The 24,195-nt window shown below is 28.6% G+C and overlaps 2 protein-coding genes across 2 annotated transcripts; both read left to right on the top strand.

Moving 5' to 3' along the window:
- Positions 1–7,057: 7,057 nt before the first annotated feature.
- Positions 7,058–9,533, top strand: LOC112696113 (large ribosomal subunit protein uL22c). The gene is made up of 2 exons (XM_025748717.2): positions 7,058–7,843; positions 8,921–9,533. The coding sequence occupies exons 1-2, from the start codon at positions 7,579–7,581 to the stop codon at positions 9,307–9,309; spliced, it is 654 nt and encodes a 217-aa protein (XP_025604502.1). The 5' UTR covers positions 7,058–7,578; the 3' UTR covers positions 9,310–9,533.
- Positions 9,534–14,554: 5,021 nt separating this feature from the next.
- Positions 14,555–15,862, top strand: LOC112696112 (18 kDa seed maturation protein). Its single transcript, XM_025748716.3, has 2 exons — positions 14,555–14,740; positions 15,157–15,862. The coding sequence occupies exons 1-2, from the start codon at positions 14,633–14,635 to the stop codon at positions 15,565–15,567; spliced, it is 519 nt and encodes a 172-aa protein (XP_025604501.2). The 5' UTR covers positions 14,555–14,632; the 3' UTR covers positions 15,568–15,862.
- Positions 15,863–24,195: the final 8,333 nt, after the last annotated feature.

Genomic DNA, 24,195 nt, shown 5'->3' with positions numbered 1-24,195 from the left:
ATAAAATCTTTTATCTGTTTGTCTTTTTCTTTAATATAATTTCTCAAATTCTCAATTACTTCTTTTATTTCTACACTTTCTCTTGTTTCTAAATATCTGTTTAATTTTTCAATTTCATTCTCCATTTTTTCTTTCAGCAGCTTTAATTCTTTTAAGTCGTAATATGGTTTTCCAGGCATTTATAAATTTTTTAAGTTTAATTCCAACTTGTTTATAGTTATTCTTATTTCTATCCTTTTTATTATAAGATCTTCAATTTCAATCTGAAGATTATTTAATTCCCTTTTATACTCCTTTATTTTACTTTTTAATTTTCTCGTCCTATTTCTTCTTATTTTATTTTCTGGTTTTTCAATCTTTTTATGCTTCATTATTTAAAATTTCCGCAAACTCTATCATCGATTCATCACTATTTTCTAGAGATTCTATTAATTTTTCTAGCTCTTCAACTTCTCTTTTTAACTTGTCATAAATTATTTTTAGGGCTTCAAATGCTCTTTGATTTATTTCAGAAAACTGTAAATAATTCAAACGATTTTCTCTTTCAAAGAGCTCTTGTTTTTTGTCTTGATAAGTTACATATATTTCTTCTTTATTTATTGTCATAGTTTAGTGTTTAGGGTCTCATTTAATTTTTCGACCTTTTTTGTTAGTTCTTTTATTTCAGAACTTTCTTCTTTAATTTTTAACTTAGATAAACTTAAATGGCTATTAATTTTAGATTCTCTTATTTGAAAATTCGATGAAACTAATTTTCCTGATGGTTCTTTTAGTAATAGAACTGGGTTTTCAATAGCTTTATATTTTGGTATTTCTGTTTTTATAATTTTCTGAAATAATTCATCAACATAAATCCTTTCTCTGTTTTTAAATATTATACTATGATGGCTGTTTGTTAAAGCATAATTTATTGTATATGTAATTGAAAAAGGTTCACCGTCTTGTTCCATTAGATTATTTCTATGAAATTTATAAGCCAAACTTATAGATCTTCCAAGGTTTTCAGTTGATAAAGGTATAGCATATCCAAGATGGGCATTGAATTTAAAATTTACGTTTGCCAAGTTTCCATGAACAATTCCAATGATTTGATCTATTGGGTCATCAGTAATTCTTTTATCACAGATTGCTAAGCTTATTGGTGAATTAATTCCTTTCATATATGTAGATTTGATTAAGACTTGTATAGTACTAATATGAATCCATCCAATTTTAGATCTTTTTTGTTGATCCTTAATTTTCTCAATCTGTTTACTCAATTCTTCATCATTTATCAGAGCTATTTCAAGTTCTCCATTGGCAGATTTTATTTTTATAGGGGCTTCGAGTTGAATTTTTCCATAGTATATTATATTTTTTCTATTAAAAACTTCTTTTAAAAGATTTTGTTTATTGAAATTTTCATTTGATTTGAGATTTAATTCTGTTTTTAGAACAACCTGTTTTTCATTATCTAATAAAGCAGTTAATCTATAATAATCAGATTCTTCTGTTAATTCTAGGCTTTCTAAATAATTCATAACTAAGAAATTAGGATAAAGGCGTACCTTTCTGGAGAAAAACTTCATTTATTTAGTATATTTTACATAAGATGTTTTTATCTCCAGAGGGGAGATTGTAGATACTAACTCCATAGGGGAGTTTAGAATTGGTTTTTCCTAAAGGAATTCTTCTTCAAACTATAGAATCGCCTCGGCAGCTTCCTCCTTGCTCTCCTAGCATATGAGTACTCGTAGCCTCCTGCTTTCTATGGTTTGATGCTTTCTACAATTGCCTAAGCAACCTATTTATAATGGTTGGGTCTGATGGATAATTCCCATCCTTACCATTCTTATGACGTCATTGCTTACGTCATTGTTTATTATCTTGCACCAGCTACATTGTTGGTGCTCTATGACCTAAGCGCTTACGTCATTATGCAATAATGTTGAGAGATGCTTCAGATGTGCTGTCCTCCTCTTTCATTATGTGGCCTTCAGATGCGTTGTCTCCTTCCTTTATCATGTGGGTTGATTCTGTTTCATTATTGCTTTCTTCAGATAACTCTGAGACACATAGCTGGCACTTGTGGTCTTCTCTGTCTTTTATCAAATAGCAGAGATTCCTCTTTATCCCTTCGGGGAGCTTTTCTAAGAGTTCAGATAAGTTGTAGAATGCTGATTCAAATTCCACTAAGAGTCTCATCTCTCTTTCTTCAATTTCATTCCTTTTACTGGACACAAGCAAAGTATTTCTGCTTTTATAATTGATTCTTGTGTGAGATTCCCTTATTATCTTTTGAGTTCTTTCGAAGACCCTTGCTAGCGTGCTGGCTAGTCTTCCTTCATGACTGTAGATGGTTAAATCTTGAACTTGATCAATTGGTTGAAAATTTCCTGGGAAGACGGACATGAAGATTACTTGATGTGCTGGAACCAAGCATTCTTCTTCTTCATTAAAAATAGGTTGACTATTCGTAAATTTTATGGATATATCCCTTGGATTTACGTTGTCAATCATATTTTTAAATCTCTTTACTGCATCAATGAATCTTGCAGGAAACTCACTAATAATTTTCAAATCATTAAAAATTAAAATTGTATCAATTAATCCATACTGGAAAAACTGATAGGTGTCAGATGGGGAAGCATATGGAAATATAACCAGCTTTGTTAGCTGTTCTTTGGCAATAGGATAATATCCCAAGATTGCCCTTTTTTCTTCAGTCCAATTCAGGACTATGTTAAGGGTTTCTCTGAGATTTGATCTACAAACCCTTTTCTTTTCCTTGATTTCAGCCCTTGTAGGAATGTTTCTTATTATTCCTGTTCTCTGGATTTGAATTGGAGCTTTATCTGCTCTTTTTAGGGTTTGCTCTGGATGAAGAGCTTCATATTCCCTGAAAGATTCCTTTGCTTCTTCCAGTGTTAAAAATCCTCCTTTATGAATTATCCTTGATTGATGTGTAAATGGTGCTGCTTTTTCCCAGGCATCATATATTCCTTTCATGGGGCCATTATAAATTACATAATATTTTTTTATCTTGGGTGAAATTTTTGATAATTTCGGCAATTGTTTTATTTTCTGGAATTTTTTCTTCACCTGATTTGTCCACCACGCTTAGCTGGCTGAACTCTGATGGTTTTGGTTGTTGTGTTGATTTCATTGCTTCGATGGCCTTCTTGAGGGATTGGATCTGTGTCCTTATTTGCTGACAATGCTTGCATTTTTCGAGTTCTTGTTCGTATTTCTGGATTTCTTGATCTAATGCGTTGTAGACGAACTCCATTCTCTTGTTAATGTATCTGCAATAACATTTTTGTCACCCTTAATATATTCAATTTTTATTGGATATTGTAACAAAAATAATTGCCATCTTACCAATCGTCCATGATTATAATCAACTTTTAAATTATATCGTATGAAACCTGTTAGGTAACTTGAATCTGTCCTTAATATAAAATCTCTGGGTAGTAAATCAATTTTCCATTTCTTAAGAGATTTAATTGCTGCTAGAGTTTTCTTTTCATGAGTGGTATATCTCTGTTCTGTTGGAGTAAAAGTCCCTGAAATATACCTGCAAAGTAATTCCTTTGGGGAATATTTAGAATCTAGTGATTCTTTTTCTTGTTCCAAACTTTTTATAGCTTTCTTAGCTTTTAGACATCCTGACCAGGTTATGTCTGAAGCATCTGTTTCTACTATTAAGTAGTCATTTTCTTCTGGAATATAAAGTTCTGGAAGTTTTTCACAAAGTTCTTTAATTCTTTGAATTTGCATACTATCTTTTTCATCCCATTTCCATTCTTTTTTAGTACTTATTTTTGGAAATAAGCTTTTAGTGTATTCTGTTATATTCTTTAAAAATCCTTGATCAGAAATATAATTTATACACCCTAAAAATATTTGTAATTGTTTTCTATCTTCTATTTTATTAGGAAATAAATTTACCTTTTCTAGAATATTTGGTTGAAGTTTTAGCTTACCTTGAGTAGATAGAATTAATCCAAGAAACTCTATTTCTTGTTTTGCTATTCTTGCTTTCTTTTTGCTAAGAACTAATCCTTTCTGTTTACATCTTTCTAAAACTATTAATAATTTTTGAAGATGATCTTCTTTATCCTGTTTTCTAAAAATTAATATATCATCAATGTATACTAAAACAAATTCATTTAATTCTTTTAGATTTTCTTCCATAAATCTTTGATAAATACCTGGGGCTTGCTTTAATCCGAATGGTAATACATTCCATTCATAAAGCAACACACTTGTTGATTCTTTTGTTGGGCAAGTAAAAGCAGTTAATTTCTTTGTTTCTTCGTCTAAACGAAGTTGCCAATATCCTGATTTTGCATCAAGAGATGAAAACCAAGTTGCTCCCTTGATTTTTTCTAAAATAGAATCTTTTCTTGGAAGTTTATGAGCATCACCAATAGTTGCTTCATTCATTTTCTTATAGTTTATTACCATTCTTCGTTTTCCCCTTTTAATTTCATTATTGTTTTCAACGTAAAAAGCTGGAGCCGCATGAGGACTTTTACTTAATTTTATAATTCCTTTTTCCAAAAGATCTTTACATTCTAATGAGAACTCTTCTCTATCTCTTGCGGAATAAGGAATTTTATTTGGAACATTTATCTCTTTTGTGGGATCTTTTAATTTAATGCTTACTAATTCGTTATTTGTATTTTTAATATCTAAAGGATTTTCAGCACAAATTTCATCCAAAAGTTCTTCTATCTTTATTTCAAGATTATTTTTTGGAATATTTATCTGAAAGTATAAATTTAAATAACATGTTTCTAATATAGAAAATATTTTAAATTTTAAGATCTTATCTATAGTAGTAGTTGGTATTTTTATACGTTTTGATTTTTGATTTATTGAAGAATCGTGTGGGGCTTTTAGAACTATATATGTTAATTCTTGAATGAATGGATGATATAGCTTTAAAAAGTTATTTCCTATGATAAAATCCATTCCAGAATCTAACATATATATAGATGGAACAATGAACCTATAATTTTGAATAAAAATTTCAACCATCTCTGCTTTTTGGTCAATTTTATGTATTGATTTGTCAGCTATTCTAACTCTTAATGGTTTCTTTAATTTTTTCCAATCAAGTTTTATATTTGAACTAGCAAAGCATTGTGTTGCCCCAGAATCTATGAAAGCATTTATAAACTTTTCTGTTATTTTTATAGTAATAAATATAGCATTATTACTCAGTCTCTGAGTCTGTTTCCGAGACATATTCAAAAATATAGTCTAAGTTATCATCAGATTCTTCTAATGGTTCCATGAAACAAGACTTAGCAATTTCTATTTGTTTAGTAAGATCCTTTTTATCCTTCTTTTTCGGGCATTCATTTGCGTAGTGTCCTTCTTCTTGGCAATACCAACATTTACAATTTTCTTTTTTATTCGGGCAATAGTTATTTCTTTGTCTTTTGTTTTTATTGTTATTTTCTTTCCTAAAATATCTCTTTTTTCTCCAGTTTGGATAGTATTTTCTTTTTCTAAATTGATATTTTCTTTTTCTTTGAAAATTTTTATTAAGACCATATTTTTGAGGTATCTCTTCATTATCCTGACAGCAAATTCTGATTATATTTGCAAATCTTTTTTGAGTTGCTTCTTGCATACAACGTTCTTTTATTTCCTCTCTTATTGCAGAGGTTGCTCCACCAAAATTATTTTTAATTGTTCCTCTATTTATTTCTCTTATAAATCTTCCCATTATAAATTCATTAGCAGGATATGGAAGTTTTGTTATGTACATACTAAGATAATGATTTTTATCTTCTTCTTTTAATTTGTAATAATGTATTCTATATTCACATATATAAGATTCCACATTACATAAATCATATATCTGGATATTAGCTAAATGGTTTTTTGCTTCTTGATATTCTTTATTATAGACTTCTTGTCTATGATCTATAATATTTTTTCCAAAAAATTCTTTATATAGAATCATCATTATATATAATATCTTATCATAAGCTGTTGTTTTTGTTTCTAATTCTTCTATTATTTGGTTTTCTATTGATGTCATATAATCTCTTATAGTTCCTTTAGTATGAAACCCTATGTAATTCCAAATGTCTCTTCCAGATAATTCACTAAGTTTTGGATTAGTAAAGGCTTCTAATAAGAAGGAATTTAACCAGTTTTTGAAAATTTCATTTTCGTTCTTTTTGCAGTCTAAATCGAGCATTCTTTCTCCTTCCATTTCCTGGATTTTAAGAACGTATTTTAATGGTATTTTTGTATATTTTGAATCTTTATTTATAAACCATTTTTTAAAAGCATAATTATCAAAACCTGTTTCCCATTTAAATTGAGATTGATTATCCTTAGATGTTCCAGCTTCATTTTTTACTTGTATTGGAATTGCTGGTTCTTCGTCACTTGAATAATCTAGAATGTGTTCTTCATTTTCTATATTTTCAGAATTTACTAATTCCTCTTCTATTTGAAATTCCTGTTCCATAATATTATTTTCTTGAGCCATTTTTAATTGTTTAAGAAGCATTGTAACTTCTTCTAATTTTTCTTCAATATTCATAATTTTAGTGGTGGTTTTACTTTTAAATCTGTTATGTTAATTATGTTTTGAAATTTTATGGATGTTAATATTTCTTCAAGCATATCTACTATAGAATTTAATTGTGGGTTAAAAGTATGATATAGATGTGGGGAATCATTTCCATGATAACATTTTTTAGAAATTTCGTGTGAAAAATAAGTTTTTTCAGGTTTTTGAAGTCCTTCAATAAAACTTATAGTAAAATAAAGATTTTGAGAAAAATCATTTTGTATTAATTTTAAAAATTCGGTGTCATTATAGTTAACATTAGTTAAAATCATTAATTTTTGATCTATTAATTTTGATAACTTAATTATTTCTTCTCTTAAATCTTCTATTTACTTTTTTTCATTAGGTGATGCTTTTCTTTGCTACATTTTTAAATTAAAAGTGTGACTCTAGCCACCACTAGTTACCATAGATATAGCCATCAGAAACTTGGCTTAATTTAAAACCTTCAAACCAGAGAGTAGCTTGAAAATTGTGACTGTATCCTGTGTCAGGATTTTTTCAGTTTGCGAGGACAAAGAAGAGAGGGGAGTAAGATGTGTTTGATGAATTAAGAAGGAAAAACAATAGTTAGTATCCATGAATTTTATAATCGTTGATAAAAATATTTATTAAACAAAAAATTAATATTATATTTATAAAAAAGAGTTTACGAATACAAATATTAAATTTTTTTTAATTTTTAACAAAATACCTAAATTAACTCTAAAATTTTCTTGTTTGATGGGTAAAGTTTATGAGTACTAGTAATGGTTGTTTTTTTTTTATTTTAATTTTTTATAGTCATCGTGGAAAAAGTGCCAATTACTTTTGGGAATAAAAAGTAGAAAAATGGGATTAAAAATTGTAACCATGAGTGCTCTTCTTGCTCCTTATCTTATCCGTATGGGTGCAACTGTGCGTGCGAGGGAGGAGTAGCTAGCAGAGAAGAGTGTAGTCGTGTGTTGTTCCCTCTTCAGTTACATAAACATTGTTGGGTTGTGGTCCGAAACCGAATGGCTCTTTCGTTCTCTCAGTCGGTGGTTAAGGTTAACCACCATCTCCCTCTCCCCCTCCGTCGAAACCCACCCTGCTCTACTTCGTTCCCCTTCCAATCCAACCCCAAATTTCCATCCCTAACCCTTGGAATCCGATGCTCCTCCGCTTCAGCTTTCAACGACAAAACCGTCATTTCCCTCAAACCCAGAACTCCAAACGACGTTACTCTCACCCAAAACGTCAACGCTTTTGCCTGTCGCGCTACAACTTCCCAGTTTGGAGGTACGTACACTAATAACCATTAAGCTACAATTGATAGTAATACCCTGATTATATTTCTCTTCGACCAGAAAATTTTAGTGTTAGGGGCGAAAATAAGGAACATAGGTTTGCATTTGGATTCTGTCTCAGATAGATAGGGTATTTTGTGTCCTTACTCTTAGGAATTGCTGAAAATATATAAGAATTTTATTGTTTCACATAGAAAAATTTGGTTTCTGGAGTGTTTGTGTTTGCATATCCAAACGGAGTATCTGTAATTTTGGTTTGGATGCAGAATTCAAATGCAATCTACATGTTTGATAAAAGGTTCCATAGAATTCTTTTATTCTTAATTTGGGGTAAGATTAATAAGGTTGTGTAATGCTTATAAACTACCAATAAAGTTCCACAATTTAGTGCTATGCGGCGAGGGGAAGGCTTGATAGTGATAACATGGATATGCCTATTTGCGGCTGGCCACGATTATATTTGTGTATCTTCTTTATAATTGTTATGATGGAATATCTTGATATATCTAGGACTTTTCCTATCCCATTTCCTGGGATCTCATGAATTGTCTACAATAATTGTTCGATCCTGCAATTGACCTCAATTAGGATCAACTTTTGTGTAAAGTTAGTGACCTAAGTATATTTCATGAACAAAATGAAAAATGAAAACACATTCTATGTCCTGGAAATTTTCTATTTCTTTCACTGACTAGTTGAGTTAATGGACATAGTTTAGAGTTCTACAAGGGCTACAATAAGATTCACATTTATTTATTAATGGGGTATTCCAAATTTCCACTTGTATCATTTAATCTAATGTCTTTTATAATCTAACACAATGCCTTTCCTGGTTGATACTAGTTGCAATGATTTTGGTATGATAAGGAACACATGGTAGTTTATTAAGATATAATTTATTGGTGGACACATGCGGCATCTTACTACTATAGATACATGTTCATCTGTAGCTTAGCAATCTGCAATTCTGCTGTTTTGGATGTTACTAAATGTTCCGTCGATTATTGAATGTAAATCTAGTCAGTTGTAATGCAGGAAATATATAACGTGTTGTAATTTGATTCTCCAGTGCAAGAGAGTGACAAGTCATATGTAGAAGCCTATGCCATTGGCCGGAATATTCGTATGTCTGCTGACAAAGCGCGAAGAGTGATTGATCAGATTCGTGGACGATCATATGAGGAAACACTTACTATATTAGAACTCATGCCATATCGAGCCTGTGAAGCCATTATCAAGATAGTATTTTCAGCAGGAGCAAATGCTAGCAACAACTTGGGTTTAAGCAAAGGAAGTTTGGTTATTAGTAAAGCAGAGGTTAATGAAGGAAAGACAATGAAAAGGGTCAGGCCCGTGGCTCGGGGTCGGGCTTATCAAATTAGAAAGCGCACTTGTCATATAGCAATCACTGTAAGAGGTTTACCTAGTAAGTCTGTCGTGGAAGCAACTCCTGCATAATCCTACAAGGGATAAAATATGTGTTGTTATGATTGTACTCTTACCATTATACGCATGAATATTTCCGCATTTTGACGTTATGTTGTATCTTCTGCAGTGATTCATAGAGGATTATAAGCATGTTGTGAGTGTATGGCTATGACTGAACTGTTTGAAAATTCAATTTAGTTCTGAAAATGAAAATATTTAGCTTCAACTTGTGTGAAGCGTGAGCAATTCTGCTACATCCCTGTTTAGTACAACAATAATCAAATTTTTTTTTTTGTGGTATGTAGAGTTGTTACATGAATCATATGTTCTATCATAAACACTAGTTGTCAAGTAAGCCCCGGTGTTGTTGATGTCATTACGTCTGAAGATTATCTTCAGTTCAGTACCATAGCTTCCATTTGATGAGTCCTTTTCTCCTTTGCTTCATTTTTTTTCTTTTTTAATTTGTGTTTGACTGTTTGGGGATGTTAGTTTTTGCCTACTCTGTTGAGTTTGCGCCCCTGCCCTCATTTTCTTTTGCTGACATTACTTTTTATTTTGTGCTCACCTATAATTTGATGTAGCAGTATTACTGTGATTGCATTTTCTGTTTGGTGTCTAATATTTCATCATTCTTTATTTTTTTATTCATGCCTTTAGTTCGGTTGCTGTTTTTCTTACGCTCTACCCATATTATAGCAAATTGGGTATGTCTAAACTCAGCCCAATCATTTTGTGTGCATTAGATGTTCAAGTTTTATGAACTATTCCTTGTCCAAAAAAAAAAAAGTTTTATGAACTATTAGATTTTGTTAAATAAAAATCAAAAGATGTAATAAAAAGAGTACTAATAAACTTTATAAATATAGAATATATTAGTATATACATACGTAAATATATTTTAATACATAATATTTTAAAAAAGGCAAGTATAATCTTTTATTTTAAAATAAATATAAAACATATAAATATATATAAAAGTATTTTTTATTTATTAAGATTAATTATTATACAGTACTATTTTTAATTACATAGTATAAAAAATTAAATTATTTTATATTACTTGAAAATAATTAAATTATTTTATATTATTTAAAAATAATTAGATTATTCATTAAAAATATTTTTTAATAGTTAATTTTATTAAAAATATATTATTATATAACAATTTTTTATTCAAATATTTGTAAACAACTAAACATATATTTTATTCAAAATAATATATATAATATTATTTTAACAAAGTTAATTATTATATAATATTTGAAAAAACATGTAATATTTTCGTGTATTATATAATACACTGAAATAAATTATTTTTTGTGATATATATGTATTATATTTCCATGTATATATATGTATTATATATCACAAAAAATTTATTATATAATATTTGAAAAAACGTAAAATATTTTCGTGTAATAAAATATACGGTAATCTTCTATATATATATATATATAAAAGTCTTGTCGAGTTAGAGAATAAAAAAATTGACTAAAAAATAAAAAAATATTTAAAAATAATAAAAAATAAAAATGATCTTATTATAAATATATAATTATAAATATTATATATAAGAAACTATAAATGTTAAATTTAAAAAGTAATTTTAAATTATTATCTATTTAATATTACAACAAAATAAATATGAATAAGAAAGACTATAGGAAAGAGTCATGAGGTGACATATATATTAGAGAGTCTAAAAAATAAAAGAATATATATTAATTCTATATCAGTCACTATTATCTACACATATGATACATATATGTAGTTGATACATATTATTTATTCAATTTTTTAAAAAAATTAAAAAAATTATATTTTTATGTATTACATATGATATTTTAAATAAACTATATTTAGATAAATATTTGATAAAAAAATTATATTATATAATAATATTTTTAACAAAAGTAATTAGTTTAGTATTGAGTATAATAATTTATTTATTTATTAAATAATATAAAATAAAATTTAATTATTTTATATTTTTATGTTACAGTTTAAAATATTATTTTAATATAATCTTTTAATATTATAAAATTTTTTTGTATAATAATTAATTTTAATAAATAAAAAATATTTATTTTTTTGTATTTATATGTTTTATCTTTTTAATTACGTAAGTTTGGTTAATTTAGGTCTTACTAATATAAGTAAACATATAATGTGATAGATATATATTTATAATTATATTATTTATTCTATTTTAAAAAAAAATTAAAAAATAAAAGTTAATATTTTCATGTATTATATTTAATATTTTAAATAAATTATATTTTAAAAGTATTTTAATGAAAAATTATATTATATAATAATATCTTTAACAAAAATAGTTAGTTAATAAATTTTAAATATAATAATCTAATTATTTGTCAAGCAATATAAAATAAAATTTTAATTATTTTATATTTTTATGTTATAATTTAAAATATTATTTTAATATGATTTTTTAATATTATAAAATGTTTTTGCATAATAATTAATCTTAATGAATAAAAAATATTCATATATTTTGTATTTATATATTTTATTTTAATTATTTAAAAATAAAAAATTCTGTTGTCATTTGAAATATTGTGTATTAAAGTATTGTCATTTAAAATATTTAATTATATACTAAGATATTTTGTATTTATTAGAGTCCATTAATGATTTTCTTTTATATTAACCTTTGATTTTCATCTAATATAATCTAACTGTTTATATAAATATCGCATATCCAATAAACACATAATTATTGTGCTTATTTTAGACACATTGGCATACAAAAACAAACCGATAGTTATAAGTCAGAATCAATCCAACAAACCTATAACTATAAGTCGAAACCAATTCAAACAAACCGACATCTATAAGTTGGAATCACTTCAAACAAACTGATAATTATAAGTTTGAATCAATCAAAGCAAACCAACACCTATAAGTCGGTGTTAGTCCAACAAACAATCACCTATAAACTCGTTCAAAAATATATTAAAATAAGCAACACATTTTCTAATGACAAGTTTGTCCAATTTTATTTTCAAGATTATCAAGTTGATTTTGGGGTTAATTCTTATATCTCCGAATTTTAACACAGCCACGTCTCTTTTATATCATGCCGAGTTACAACTCAATTTTCATAAAATTTCAATTTGCTTCTCTTAAAAAATAAACAGGTCAAACTTGGGGATTGTGATCTAATCATTATAACTCGGCAGCTACAAGCTATAATTCGGATATTAGGTCAAGACATTAGAACTTTCATGACTCACAAATTACCAACACATAACTCGGTCGTTATATTTATAACTCAGTCGTTACAGTTTGGTCCATTCCGTATTACTCGGTAACTACCACCTATTACTCAGAGAACAAGTTATGATCAATTACCTATAACCTGGCCAATGAAACCTATACCTCGACCCAAATTTACCCATTGATCTATTAGCTATAGCTCGATCCGAATTTACCTCTTGAGTAAAATCAGGTTGACATCCTTAATAGCTCTGCAATATTAGGGTTTAGTTTGGTAAAGCTTTTATTTTTTAAAAGTAGCTTATAAAAGCTAGTTTTTAAAGATAACTTTTTAAAAAGTGTAGCATTTATGTTTAGTAAATTAAATTAAAAATAATTTTTAATAAACACAAGCAACAACAATTACGTTTGGTAAAATAGTTTTTAAAATTTAAAATATTATAAAAGACACAAATTTAAGCGTTAAATTTAAAAATTAGTTAATATATGAGGTTATAATAGGCTTTTAAAATTTGAAAAACACAAGCCAACTTTAAAAGGCTGCACCTTAGTTGCTTTCAAAAGTATCGTGATCTTTAAAAACGGGTTATGTTAGGTAACTAATGATTTTCTTGAACAACGTTAACAATAGGTTTTAAAAGTGGCCCAATTAAAATAAAACACACTACATCCCCAAATTACTCGGCAAAGAATTTTATGGTCCCAGAACATTTGGACCATTAAATGGTCTTATAACAAAACATATTTTTTAAGTTTTTTAATAACGGTTAAATAGTCTTTATTTAATTTTAATTATAAATTAGTCCTTTATATATTATTTAATTATAAAATCTATTTTTTATTTTATAAATTATTTTTTTATCATTCATCTATCATATTTATTCATAATAAATTAGATCTTCCATTCATCGTAATAAATATTTTGCAATGGTAATCGATCATAGTTTTATCGTTGATCCAATTACATACGTAGTGAGTAGGAAAAATCGTGTTTCTTAAAAATTCAATCGATTAGATGCACAAACCAATCGATTAAAATTTAGCTTCCCAAACTTCAATTGATTGAAATTGATACACAATCAATTGAATTTTACAAGGTATGTGAGATTTTTCTTATTCAATCGATCAGTCATATTATCCAATCGATTGAAATCATCAAAAGAATTTGGATTTAGTTAATTCAATCGATTGGTTCTGTTACTCCTTCATTAAATTATTATTTTCGATAACCCCATTTTTTAACTTTAATTTTCCAAATACGAATTTTTTATACTTTTATCTCGAATACACAGATATATACATTCTCCTCCGATATATTCTTTTTAAGGTATTATACATGGTATTTTAATTTTTATGTTTATTTATTTTTTAAACTATGTACTCAAGATGTGTAACGTAAATATTTTATATATTTGTACATTTTAATAAACAAAACATTTAAATAATTTAAACAAAAAATTTCTTCACATCACATTATAACTCTCAATTGTAAAATCCAAAAATAGAGAAGTTAGATTGATACAAACTTAGCAAGACATACTTATGAACGTTATTTGAGGGTTATTAGTCTAGTTTTATATAATATTTTAGGGACAAAAATTGAAACATAATAAAAATATAAATATATCTAACTGTATGATATAGAGACAAAAATACGATAAAATTAAAATTAGTTTTACTAGAAATTAATTTTTTTTATAACAACCAACGAATAAAATATAAAATATTAGATAAATAAAAATTCAAAAAAAAAGTTATATTTAATAAAAGAATAAATAATAACAAATTATTTTCAACTTGAAGCTGCTAGATGGATGGGATGAATATGAACAACATATGTTTAGCACGTGTCCTATAAAAACTGCCACGTCTAAGTCGCTAAAGTCCTTGGCAACAGACACGAGGCTCCTATACGTGTAGAATGGGTGATGCAAGTACTTTTGTAAGCTGGACACGTGTGCTTCAAAATGACACGGGTGCAAGTGCTTGGGGTGCACTTAAATCTATTTATTTCATGCAATTGATCACAGCCAAAACACATCAAGCTAAGGCAATAAGAGTGAAATTAAAGTTAATTAAATTGTTGAAAAAAGAAAAAAAAAGAGAAAAAATGCAAGGAGCAAAGAATACCGGACAGAGCATTAAGGAGAAAGCTGCTAATGTTGGTGCTTCTGCTCAAGCTGGTTTGGAGAAAACCAAGGCCACCGTCCAAGAGAAGGTAATTAACATATTTTATGAATTATGATAATTAAAATCTTAATTCATATTGTATAAAGTATTATTAGTAAAGCCAAGATAAATCTTTTATGTGATTAATGACTACTTAACTTTGAAACAAACAAAAGTTAAGATATAAGTACAGATTAAAAAGTAGTATCATTTGAAAATTAAATTACTTGAATACATTTGATGATCTATACATTTTTATTAAAAAGCAACCTAATAATAAAATATGAACTCCACATGCTTTTCAGTAATCAGTTATCATTAACATTGAACATGATCATCATGATTGAAGGTGATTTGATTAGATTGAGCGAGTTATACATGGTTTTAAGTATATGTATTAGTTGTTGTCATTAGACCTATTATGTGCAAAACTCATTATTTATGAATGTTTATCTTTATAATCAGGCTGAGAAGATGAGTACACGTGACCCTATCCAAAAACAGATGGCAACACAAAAGAAGGAACACAAGACCAACCAAGCCGAGATGGAGAAGCAGGCGGCTTATAATCAAAACGCCGCCCACAAAGAGGCGGCACGGGCCGAGGACATAGCCCCAGGCTACTACGGAACTGCCACTCATTCCACAACCGGACAACATGGACATCCTACTGGAGGCCACCAGATGTCTGCGTTACCTGGCCATGGAACTGGACAGCCCACAGGTCAAGTGACTGAGGGAGTGATAGGCTCACATCCTATTGGGACTAACACCGGCACGACTCAAACCTCTACGACCACTACCGCTCGTAATACACGTGCTGGTGTTAATCCCAATGATCCTAGGTATGGGCATGGAACCGGTGGTTCATACTAAGCATAAGTAGTCTAAAAAATATAGTTTAGTTGTTATAATAATAATAATAATATAATACGTGTGAAGTTTAATAAAAGGTAAAAAGTAGAGAGAGAGAGAAAAAATGTTTGGTTTAAAATAGTGGTGTGGTTTTAGTAACTAAGAGTACTTTAATTTCGTTTTCCGTTTTGATGTTATTTTCTCTTGTTACGTTCGAGTCTTGTGTGCCAACAATGTACTCTTATTTTTATTTTATCCGTGTAACGTGGAGCATCCTGTTCGTGAAGAAAAGTAATAGAGTTTGTAGTTTGTTTTATTTTGAGTCGAAAACCTTAGAGATATATACAATTGTCTTTTAAAATAAACCATTTTATTTTGGGGCTTGACAAAATAAATTTAAAAAGAAAAGAAAAGTGTGATATTGAAATTTTGCCCACCATGTTTGTTTGGTTTTATTGTAACTTTACAAAAAAAATTATTTATATATTAAATTAATTATTAATATATTTATATTTAATTTATTTTAATGTGTATTTATTTTTTAATGTATATTTTATATTAATAATTAATTTTAATGAATAATATTAATATGTATATACTACATAATATAGTCAGATAATTTTAATACATCATTTTATATATATATATATATATATATATATATATATATATATATATATATATGTGTGTGTGCTGGATAACATGGTATATCAACTCCCTCTTTCTTTATTCTTATTATTTTTGTTAATCTCCTTGCTCTTGTTATTTTTGTTAATACCTAATTGCTAGATTTATTATTATTATTATTATTATTATTATTATTATTATTATTATTATTATTATTATTATTAATAAGACAAGCGGGATGCTCGAGTGAAAAGTTAAATTGTGTCCTATTGATTTCTTATTACTTATTAGCAATTTTACATAGAACACAATCTTTTATCTTTAAAAACTCAGAAAAAAATATATAATAGGCATTTCACTTCTATTTTAGAATGATTTGATAATTTTGCTTACAAAGAAACTACTTTTAATTCAAAATGCATTGCAATAAGGCTTATAAATTTTGAGATTAATTTACCTGTAACAAAAATTCTAATACAATAAAACAACCATGCTAATAAAATAGCACAAACTCTACAAAAATTCTAATACGTTCGTCCCATAAATTTTAATGTTACATAATTATCGAAACCAAGTTGGAAATATAGTAAGAAAGAAAAAAAATAGTAAAGAATTGGTGTCTGGGAGATCCCCACTAAAGTAAAGAATTAGTAGGTAGTTTTTCAGATGAATTGAGTTTCAATTCTCATCACGTTTTCATTTTTTACATGAGCAGAGCTCCTTGTTCTGGCCTAGAGAAATAGTACTAAAAAATGTGCCATAAATAATTGGTATACATTGCTTTCAAATAAAAATATGTGTAGTTTATATTAATAAACTAAATAAAATTTAAAATTATTAGCGGTTCAACAGTTAGTTTTTTTCTATTTTTTTTAAAAATTATTTTTTTATTAATATGTTATTCATCTTTTAAATTTGTGAGGTAAATATTTTTTATCATTTAGTTTATATTAATAAACTAAATAAAATTTAAAATTATTAGCGGTTCAACAGTTAGTTTTTTTCTATTTTTTTTAAAATTATTCTTTTTATTAATATGTTATTCATCTTTTAAATTTGTGAGGTAAATATTTTTTATCATTTCAAATTTAACGTGATCTTTGTTGAAATTAAAATTACTATAAAAAATATTTAAAATGTTAAATTATAAAAACATATATATGTTATTGAAAAAAGATATAGTTCAAAAAATAACGCTCCTAATTTAAAAAAGTTTATATAAACCAAAATGCATGTTAGTTATTTACAAAAGATTAATTTTGCTTAAATATCATAGATATTTATGTTTATCTTTATTTTTTTAAGTGATAGGTCAAAATATAGATCTAAATTTGAACAGACCTTTATTTTTATTTTTTAGAAGGACAGAAGAAATGAATATGCTTATTTTTTCATTTTTAAATATCAAACTATAAGATAATTAAAAAAAATAAGGAGAATATAAAGATTGTGTATTTGAAAAAAATCTTTCATATTTCATCATACATCTAGGGCTAGCAATGGGTAGGGTAGGGCTATTCTAACCCTACCTGCGGGTTGAAAATTCCATTAAAACTCTATCCTACCTTACCCGCGGGTTGAAAATTTCTCAACCCTAACCCTACTCGCACCCTAAAGTTCTAAACCCTATCACACCCTATTATACTCGCAGAAATATCAGATTTTTTAAAAGCAAATATAAAATTAAATCATTCCAAATTTCATACATATTAATAAAATAAAAAATTAAAATTAAAATTAAAATTAAAATTAAAAATAATAAAATCTTAAAGCAATCCAACATAAAATTACAAACATACATAGTATTATAAATATACAAATGTGTTCTAAATTACTAAATTAACTAATTTAGTGGTTGTTCACTTATTGCAAGTCATTACAAAAAGGAAATTGTGAGTTCAACTCTTACCTCCTTTACTGTATACCTAATTTTTATAAGATGTGTGTTATATATAGGGTGCGGGTAGGGTAGCCTACCCTATCCGAACGAGTTGGGCCGGGTTGGATACCTGCGAGTAGGGTATATATTGTCAACCATACATCTCCTTATCAATAATTTTTTGAAAAATTGTCAGATATTTTTTTACCATAAAAATAACTATATAAATGCTTCAAGTTTATTCAATTAAATTGGTTCCTTATTATAGAGAAAAATTCAATTAAAATCTGTAGAATTGAGATATCTTATTTTGCATTGAATTTTTTGAAAGGACAAAAAAATGACCTTTAATCTTTATTTATCATTGACAAAATATAAAAATTATATTACATCTGATTTGTTAGGTATTTCTTTTAATAACAATTACATATATTAATGACATTGTTTTGTATCGATATGAGTTAGTCGTGTTGTTTTGAGTTCATGGTTGAAAAAAAAAGTTAAACTTTTAACATAATTTGTATACAAGTCGAAATAGACGGTATTATTTATTATACAATAAAAATTTATTGTATTATCTTTTATTTTTTGATTCAATATTTCTTTTTTATCATCTTCTATAACTGAATTTTGTCTGCTTTAACTATACTTCCCCAACTAATAAAATAAATTTTGAGTGGATAAACCTAATTTAATTTCATGTTTGATTAATAACATTCAAATAAAAATATCTATCATCAATGCAATCGTCACTATCATTAATATAGTAATCCTTACTTTATTATCGATTGGTTTTATTGCTGCAATTGATTGCCCATCCTTCCATATACTCCATAATGATTGGAATCTTTATTCCTGTAATTTATTGTATATACGTATCATAATATATTTTAATAGTATTGTATATATTACTTTAGAATTAAATAATGATACACATCCCAAATAAGATATACCTCTATTTTTTATTAGTTTTAAAATTTTAATTTTTATAATTTAATTTTTAAAATTATGAAATTGATATCAACATTTAAGAAAATAAAATTTTGAATTTTTTAAAAGTAAATATAAATATTGTATACCGGTATTTCTTAAAAAACCAATATTAACATATTTCAATGATGTATCATATAATTTTAATAATTTATGTGAATTTTAGTTGGTGCGTACCTGTTGGGTAAAGCAGATGTTCGAGTTTTTTTCTCTTATTTCTTGACATATCTTGATGAACTCTTTTGATATCAATTTATCTGTTAAAAATCTTAGTCATTAGTTGTTAAAATTAGTGAACAAAACTATCTATTCCAATGTTGATATTGTAATGATAAAATTACATAATACACGGATTATACTTGTGAAAAGGCTCACGTATTTGCTAAGCACATCAATTACTTGAGGTACAGGTAATAAAATTTCTTTCAACACCACATTTTTTTATGAATTGTCTGTTTTTTCCATCTATTGTTCCTTCTTTGACTAAGATTTTTGTGGTTGACAGAGAAATACTTCGAGATAGAACAACATATAATTGACTATGACTGAGCACATATTTAGGGAGAAAAATCCCTACCTTAAGAATAGTTTGCCCTTGTAATTTATTTATCGTTAAGGCAAAACTCAACCTTATAAAAAATTGCTTGCTAATAAGCACAAAGGGTAATCTTGAGTTCTCAGTTGTTTTGTGTTTTATCCGAGGCAGAAAAGTCTTTTGTCCAGAGTGATGACCTGTTAAGATTTTCACATCTAACATGTTTTGAAAAGTTTCTCGACACAGTAACCTTGTAATGCATGAGCCCTTTCTAACCCAGGGATAATGATGCGGAAGCATATATCTTTATGTTTGTGTCGTTAATTAAAGTAGTCTAGTTTAGCATATATTATTATATTGAGTTATGAGTTGGTCTCACATTGCTCGATTCATGAAAGTTTTCCCTCTCCTACTAGTATAAATATGTGTATGTACCCCTTTTGTTTATGAGTTAAATTGATTGAGTTATATATTTAAATAAGGTGTGTGCTTATTTTTTTCTAGGCTCTTTGAGAGTAAGAGGTGTATCCTTGGCTTAGCCATCCAAGGTGGGTTCTTGGTTACTTTCACCATAGTGGGGTTGTTAAACTCGCCATGATTGGTGACCCAAGTGACGTCCCGGTGTCAGTTTGGTATCAGAGCAAGTTCGGTCCTCGACTTGCTCCAGTAAAATTTTATTGCGGTTCTCTCGCTGTAGGTACGAGTCGTCGTCAGTACGAATTCTCTGCTGCGAAGTTCTGGGTAATATTGTTCTTTCTCTTCTACTACTCAAGAGATTGAAATGGAGGAGTTACACCATCAAGTTAAAGAATTGCAAGAGCAACTTGCAAAATATGAAGCTGCTCAAAATAATCATGGCAGGCAGAGTGATGACAGTTCTTCTAGTGAAGAAGATAATGCAAATCCATTTTATTATTCTTCTTCGTCTGAAGATTTGTCCACATGAAGAGCACGACACAACATGACTCACAAAGTTAAAGACTTAGGAATCAAAATTGATGTTCCTGAGTTTGAAGGGAGACTCCAATCAGATGATTTCATCGACTGGCTTTGCACCGTGGAAAGAGTGTTCGAGTTAAAGGACATTTCAAACGACAATCGTGTGAAGCTTGTAGCAATCAAGTTGAAGAAGCATGCGTCAGTTTGGTGGGAGAATCTCAAGTGTCAGTAAGAAAGAGAAGGAAGAAGAAAGATCAAGCCATGGGATAAAATGCATCGTGAGCTCAAGCGCAAGTTCCTTCCTGAACATTACAGGAAAGTGTTGAGTTAAGAAATCAACTAACATATTTGATGATGACAAATATTAGATTATTGGGCTAATTATCCAATTAGGTTTGATGATTTTGTTTTAAGTGATGCAGGCTAAAATTCAATAATGCAACAGCCCAAATAAATGGAACAAAAATCTAAAGCTTTCATAGTGTGCTACACTTACAAATAAAGCCCAAATTAATTTAGAACAAAGAAATATAGTTGCAGCAGCCTAATATGATGAAAATTAAATCAGAAACAAAAAGGGGGTATAAAACACTAAAAGTCCAAAGGTGTTAAGCAAAGAAATCAATTGGGTTGAAGAAGAAGAAAGCCAACCCAAGCCCATGAAGACTCCATCAAGCTGAAGATCTCCAAAGCCAAGTTCACATGCTTGCTTCAGTAAAAGAACCAGAGAGATTGCTCATTTCATCAAAGAAGAAAGAAAGAGAAAGCTTAATCAAAGAAAGCAAATGTCTAATCACCCAAATCAAGCCACAGTAAGCTAAGTCAAAAGTTAAAGGTGATTTATTTGCATTTGCATGCATGTTAATTGCTTCACTCATTCTCCAACTTTCTGCGATACCATTTTTGGATAAATGGAGAAAGAAGTCTTTGATCTCTGCCGCTGTAAATCAATAGTTCACAAAGTTTCTTGGAGTCAAAGCACATTCTTAAAGGTTCCGATTTGGGTTTACCATTGAAGCAATTTTTCTTTGCTGATTTGATGTCTTTGGTCAAGCAAAAAGAAGATAGCTTGGAAATCCTTAATTTAAGGGTTAATTGAAGAAACTAAATTGACAAGCTTGGGGAAGCACACAACTCAAGGAGTTGACCTAGGAGAGAGAGCAACTCAGCAACATGCAAGGAGATACAAAAAGAAAATTGTTGCTCATACTGAAGCTAAGGAGAGAGAACCAGGGTTTGAAGTTCATGTTCTGAGAAGTCTTCTCTGAGAGAGTACATCAACTTGGATAGTGCTGTCTTTCAAAGAAGCATTCCGCCAGAATGAGGAACTAAATCAGAGTTAAGCAAATCTAGTTCATCACATAGCAACATAGGTTGTTGAAGCATTAATCTCCTTCATGTTTTACAGATTGTAATTTACTTTTTAATGTTTGTCTTTCTGTAATTTCTTGAGGTAAAAGGCAAATTGAGAGAGTTCAAGTAAGATCCTAAGAGTAAAAAAAGACAGAATGATACACTTGAGTGAAAAGCCTAGAGTTATTTCAGATTTCTTTAGAAAAATCTGTGTCTTGTATCTTGTATCTGTGAGGTACCCCTTTCTTAGTTGGGTTAGCACTAAGTGTGATGAGTTAGGTATTAGCATAACCAAGTCAAGTTAGGTTAGAACTTGAGTGTGAAAGGATTGTGTCAATTCCTAAGCAAACGATCTGTCAATCCATGGCATGTTGTAGTGCTTGTTGATGGATAATCATCCACCATAAATGAAAAGAACTCGTCCCAAAACCTTCTTACATCGCTCATAAAAAATTAAGATGGTGGCAAACAACCTTCTTAAAGCACATGGCATTCTTAAAATGGATGGTTCAACCAAACATGATCTTATAGTGTTATCACTCTTTAACAGTTCTCGATGCTAAGCGGATTGCTTAAAGGACGAATATAAGACACCATTCACCATTAGCGAATCATTTCAACCAGTTGGTCCTCTTACATTTGACAATAGAATACACAAATAGAATTTTTTTTCCTTTTGTTAGTAAAACGGTATAGATCCGACTGATAGCTCTCTTTTGTGACCTGCGTCGACGCCATTCTTTTTTCTTGTTGTGCCAACTGTAATATTCTAAGATTTTCCTATAAAAAAATGCCTAGATTGTTGGTCATCGACCCGATTAAGTGCAAAGAATTTAATAAGCATTGTTCTTGAAAAATAGTCATCATTAACTATTTCAGAAATAATTTGGTGCTCATAAAGCTCACTTGATGTTGATTTGGCAAATCAACTTGCAACCTTTCAATTGATGGGTACATTCGGTAAAGATTGAATTTAAATATTCTTCAGCATGCCTCTGGAGCGGCAATCCATCTTGCATCAATACTTGTACAGATACTTTATAGCAATACTTGTACAGATACTTTATACTCTTAATACTATTACATATCTCTACATTGATATGGCAATCATACTTCAGTAGTAGCCAAGGGTTGTATGGAACTACCCATCTATTGTCAATTGTGACATTTTGGTTTATAGGGATTGGAGTATCAAATCACCTCCTATATTGAGGATATGAGTGATCACCTTGTCGTGTCTTTGCTACGAACTCTTTTGGGTAGTTGCGTTTACATTGACCATTTTTCATGCATGGTAAAGATTGATTAAGTATTCTGCAAGGACCATGGACCATATATCTTAGCACTACCTCATGTAAGTGTGGTTCTGCTTCTTTACATGGTATTTTCGCTCGAACCAAACTATCATATTGGTTAGGATCACTCAACTTGTCATTCTTTTCTAAGATTAGCAACATATGCACGTGTGGCAATCCTTTTTTTGAAACTCAGTGACATAAATATAACTTTTCACCTTTTCTAATACACCCTTGGTAATAAAATCCTCCTTTAATTGTTCGAATTTGACTCTGAAAATCCTAGTTGTTAGATCCGAACGATCCTATGGAGTTTTAGTAGTACTGAGTTCCAAAGCTATTTTTGACCATGATGGATTGCATGCCATAGTGTGAAAAATATCCAGTTTTTCTTCTTTAAGAACAATAGTCATTCCATCCTCGTACTGTTGGGTCATGTCTCGATGACTACCCACGAACGACGATGGTAATATCGTTCTTCTGCCAACATTTTCTGAAACTAATTATAAAAAAAAGTATTATTAGTTTGAAATTTTAACTTTGGGAACGTAATGATCAATCGTATAGCTATTAAATTGAGAAATATTTACCTAGCATTAATCTCTGTGTGCAAAGTATTTTGTAAGCTTTGATCACTCAACAAAATCAAATTGATTAAGATAAATATTAATTATTTTTAATATTTTAATATTAAAAATTCTGAGAATTTAATTTTAATTATAATTTTATAAAATATTTATAATAATAATTAATATATTTACTTAATTTTTTAATAAATTTTTTTGTATAATTTTGTGTATTATCCTGTATAGATATGAAAACATACTCTAGTTTTATAGTAAAATTCGGTGTCAACCAAATTACATGCACTTATGTTAAAAGATTGTCATGTTGAAAAAAAAAAAAAGAAAAAGAAAAAAAAGAGGAGGAGAAGGGAAACAAAATCCCATAATGAAAGGCACAACTTAGCAGCAGAGTTTCCTTCTTTGCATTATCACGTAAAATAATAACTATATATATTTTGTACAGGT

This window comes from Arachis hypogaea, chromosome 6, assembly GCF_003086295.3.
Source record: "Arachis hypogaea cultivar Tifrunner chromosome 6, arahy.Tifrunner.gnm2.J5K5, whole genome shotgun sequence".
Taxonomy (NCBI): Eukaryota; Viridiplantae; Streptophyta; class Magnoliopsida; order Fabales; family Fabaceae; genus Arachis; species Arachis hypogaea.
This window is presented reverse-complemented; position numbering and strand designations above follow the sequence as displayed.

Coding starts and splice junctions, on each gene's coding strand:
- LOC112696113 (XM_025748717.2), top strand. CDS start 7,579: ATGGCTCTTTCGTTCTCTCAGTCGGTGGTTAAGGTTAACCACCATCTC. Junction 7,844..8,920: donor TACAACTTCCCAGTTTGGAG/GTACGTACACTA, acceptor TTGATTCTCCAG/TGCAAGAGAGTGACAAGTCA.
- LOC112696112 (XM_025748716.3), top strand. CDS start 14,633: ATGCAAGGAGCAAAGAATACCGGACAGAGCATTAAGGAGAAAGCTGCT. Junction 14,741..15,156: donor AGGCCACCGTCCAAGAGAAG/GTAATTAACATA, acceptor CTTTATAATCAG/GCTGAGAAGATGAGTACACG.